The sequence below is a fragment of the Saccostrea cucullata genome, unplaced genomic scaffold (genome assembly GCF_032062105.1).
Source record: "Saccostrea cucullata isolate Sc308-1 unplaced genomic scaffold, CSIRO_AGI_Scuc_v1 ctg1375, whole genome shotgun sequence".
Classification (NCBI taxonomy): domain Eukaryota; kingdom Metazoa; phylum Mollusca; class Bivalvia; order Ostreida; family Ostreidae; genus Saccostrea; species Saccostrea cuccullata.
The window spans coordinates 194,000-197,812 of NW_026926358.1; the positions used below are offsets into that span (position 1 = coordinate 194,000).

At 32.5% G+C, this 3,813-nt stretch overlaps 1 protein-coding gene across 1 annotated transcript; it reads left to right on the forward strand.

Annotated features, from left to right (window-relative positions):
• The first annotated feature begins 736 nt into the window (after positions 1 to 736).
• LOC134271457 (uncharacterized) lies at positions 737 to 1,846 on the forward strand. The gene has a single exon (XM_062753651.1). It carries the CDS (start codon positions 737 to 739, stop codon positions 1,844 to 1,846), a length of 1,110 nt encoding a protein of 369 aa, XP_062609635.1.
• The last annotated feature ends 1,967 nt before the right edge of the window (positions 1,847 to 3,813 follow it).

A 3,813-nucleotide genomic window follows, 5' to 3' on the forward strand; every position in this document is an offset into this window, starting at 1 on the left:
CACTCTCGGAATTAACACTCAGTGTAAAATACGGCAGTGTTCTAAATGTCATAGTGATACTGAGTTTTACTGTATCACTTGTAAACACGACCTTTGTCTACAGTGTAAGCAAGAACATGCTACATACTCAGCTAATAAATATCACAAATTAGTGTTCTATAGAACCCGCTACTGTGAAAGGAGCACAGCAAGTACATGTAAGGTACGGCAGTGTCCTCAATGTCGGGGGGACACAGAATTCCACTGTAACACGTGTAATCGTGATTTGTGTCTACAGTGTAAAGAGAGACATCTTACTGATATAGATACCAAAATCCATGATGTTGTGATTTACCGTGAGAAATATAAATACGTGCTAAAACAAGAAGTATGTGTGACACATCAAGACAGAACATATAAAAAATATTGTCACTCATGTGAACTTCCCATCTGTTATCAATGTTCAATTCACAAAAACCACGAAATACTGGATATTAAAAGGGTTTATATAACGAAGCGTCAACAACACAGAGAAGTCATTCATAACATCAGAAGTAAAATTCCCTTTAACAACTTTTTTCTTCTGGCAGAAATAAAAACCGATCTCAATATATGTCACAAAAAAATATCCAAAACAAAATCAAAAATGTTTGCAAAAGCCAGCAGAATAAAGGATATTATTGATACTCTGAATTATGATGTGAAAACCATGCATAAAAGGTCATTGATTTTTAGACATAAACAACTAATAAAAAATATGAAGAAATATCTTCCCAGCATTGAATTCTATAAACACAGACTTGAACAGTCCCAATATAGACCGGTAGAATTCCTCTCATTCCTAAAGAAAAACAATGTCCCCATTATAAAAGTCACTCCATTTCGTATACAAGACACCCTGCTTACCCTTACTGGTGAAATACACACGAAGGATATACTAAGATTGCTATGCGAAGTCCACATTGTAGAGACAACAAAAAGACAAGTGGGAAATGAATGCCTTTTGAAACTGATGTCTTCCCCCGTGTTACAAAGATCTGTCTCATTGACAGGTATTACTACTGTCAGTCACATTTCCTGTGTAACACCAGACCAGGTCTGGATAAGTGATTATCTGTATAACAATCTATTATTAATAAACACCGTAGGAGATACATTGCATCAATTGACAGATAGATGTAGCGGATGGGGAGTATACACAGTCGACATCGGAGGCAATCTTATTTATATAGACAAAGAATATAACATTAGCAAATTATGTGAGAATAACAGACGAAAGGTTAAACTGATAAAGTCAACAAATGAACCATGGAGACCACGCTGTATCTATTCTTGCCCTTCGTGTGGAGATCTACTGGCTGTAATGTGGAATATCGATACAAAGACAATTAACGTAACCCGTTATACTAGCATTGGTCAACATATACAGACGATACAACAAAACAGCAGAGGTCAGGACATTTATAGTTATCCTAAATACATTACAGAGAACAACAATGGAGATATAGTTGTGTCTGACTTCAATAATGGTGTAGTTGTGACAGAGGTTGGAGGGAAATATCGTTTCTCGTACACTGGTCCTCCATCCAAATCAGGTCTAGACCCACTAGGAATCTGCACGGACGCACTGTCACACATCCTTGTATGTGATGGTTACACTCGCGCAGTACATATGATTGACAAGGATGGTCACTTTTTGTCAATGTTACCCCTCACAAAACAACAAAATATACATGAACCTTGGAGTCTATGTTATGATAAAAAATCTCACCTTCTCTGGGTTGGGTCACTTGATGGTAGAGTAAATGTTTACAGACACATTGAGAGGAAGGACAAAGTGCCAGATAATAAAAATCATTTTTACTAGAAACATGTACATTAATATACCAAGTAGATGATGTTTATAACAAATGTATAGCAAAGTATATAGCATAAACATGAAACTTGCTCAGCCCTTTTAATTTCGTTAACGAACCTCATATTCTCTATATAATACAAATAAATCTGATAAAGCTGTTTATTTCCTTGTAGCCTCAATGATTAAAATAAAATCAAAACTGAAAGAACGAGTATATGAAATAATATAATAAGCATATAATTATATCAATTTTATTTTCATATGGTATTAAAAGGACGAACACTTTTACTGGGCTTCAATTTAAGAACATAATTGAACTCTTTCCTATGCTATTATTATTATTTGAAACCATAAGAGCTGAATATGTAACACTGAGTAAAAATTGCAAATCATTGATATTATATATTATACTTCAATTTAAATTAGTGTTTAATTAACACTTGCCAATGTATGTTTTAGAGTCACATTGGAAATAGCCTTGAGGCTTTAATGGGTTATCCTAATATCAAATGTGTGTAGATGTGATGTAATTTCTTGTATTCATTTATACATGCATAACTCAATTCCATTGTCCTTCAATATGAATATTACTTATTTTTTTTATTTAATGTTTAATGATGTATTAAACAACACTTAACTCTTCATTCTTTTGTGTTTCATAAAACAAATTCATGCTAATATCTCTAAAGCAAGATGGTCTTGGCGATCAATATAAATGTTGGAATATTTTACTGTGAGTACCTTTGAAGAATGCAGACCTCGGTGAATTTACGTTTATTATTTATCAAAAATTATGCCACAGTTAGGTTCAGCATAGGTCAAATAGATAGCATATCTTTCACGTCCTATTGGAAAAAATTAAACTTTTTATACATTTTTAAAAGTTTAAGTAATTGCTAATAATCACTTTTGTCCAAATTTCCTACTTTCATACTAGTTTTCGACTTTGTCTATTGTCTATGTTTGTGTAAGGCTAAGCTGACAGTGAAAACAAGCTTTGAACAGATTGGAAGTCCTCGATCAATACATTATTTCTTATTTAATCTTGAAATGTTCAAACATCTGTTCTTATAAATATAAATGGTCATATGCCAGAAACAATATAAAAAAAACTTGATAAATATTCAATAGCATACTGCATACAGCTTGCAGGAGACAAATTTAAGAAAACACACATATGTAATATTGTACACAGAATAATGGAGAAAAGAGGTTAAGGAAAGCAAATGGGATACATCACGGTGAATGCAAAAAAAGGAGAATATAATTTCAAGGATAAAGGGGATATATGCACATAATGAGCTATCAAGGAAAAGCAGATTTAAGGTAATGTTCAGGGTCTCAATGTCATAACCCTGATATATTAACAAAGAATTTTACCTGGTGATACAAGAAGAATATATAGATAATATTGTATTCTGGAATTCATATGATGTCATATCAGCCCGAGAGTTGAAATCCCAAGGGCTGTAATTGTAAATGATATGAATTTCAGCATTAAGTATTCTTTCTAACATTTAATGAAAATACCTGTTATCATAGTTATTTACGAATATTTAGAACGTGTGTGTGATCTAATTTTCAAAAATCAATGTCGCCAATTTTAATTTTCTTAGATAAATTAAGTCATAATTTATAGTAAGGTATAAATTATAAATATATTGAAAAAAAAACATAATCATTTTAAACATTTTTCAAACGTTTCCTCGAGTTTGATATGCGGGTTTTTTTTTTTTGCATGCTGCTGGCATACCTGCGTGATATGAATTGAGTTGATATGTAGTATTATGACGTCACTCGTATCACACAGTGAGAATCTGGTCTAATCAACATTTAGATATATCGACGACGCATTGTCAATTAACGATGGTTACTTCCATTCTCATGTCGGTATAATATATCCCGGTGAACTTAAGATAAAAGAAACGACAGAGTCTAAAACATATATTTCATATTTGGATACTTCACTTGATGGT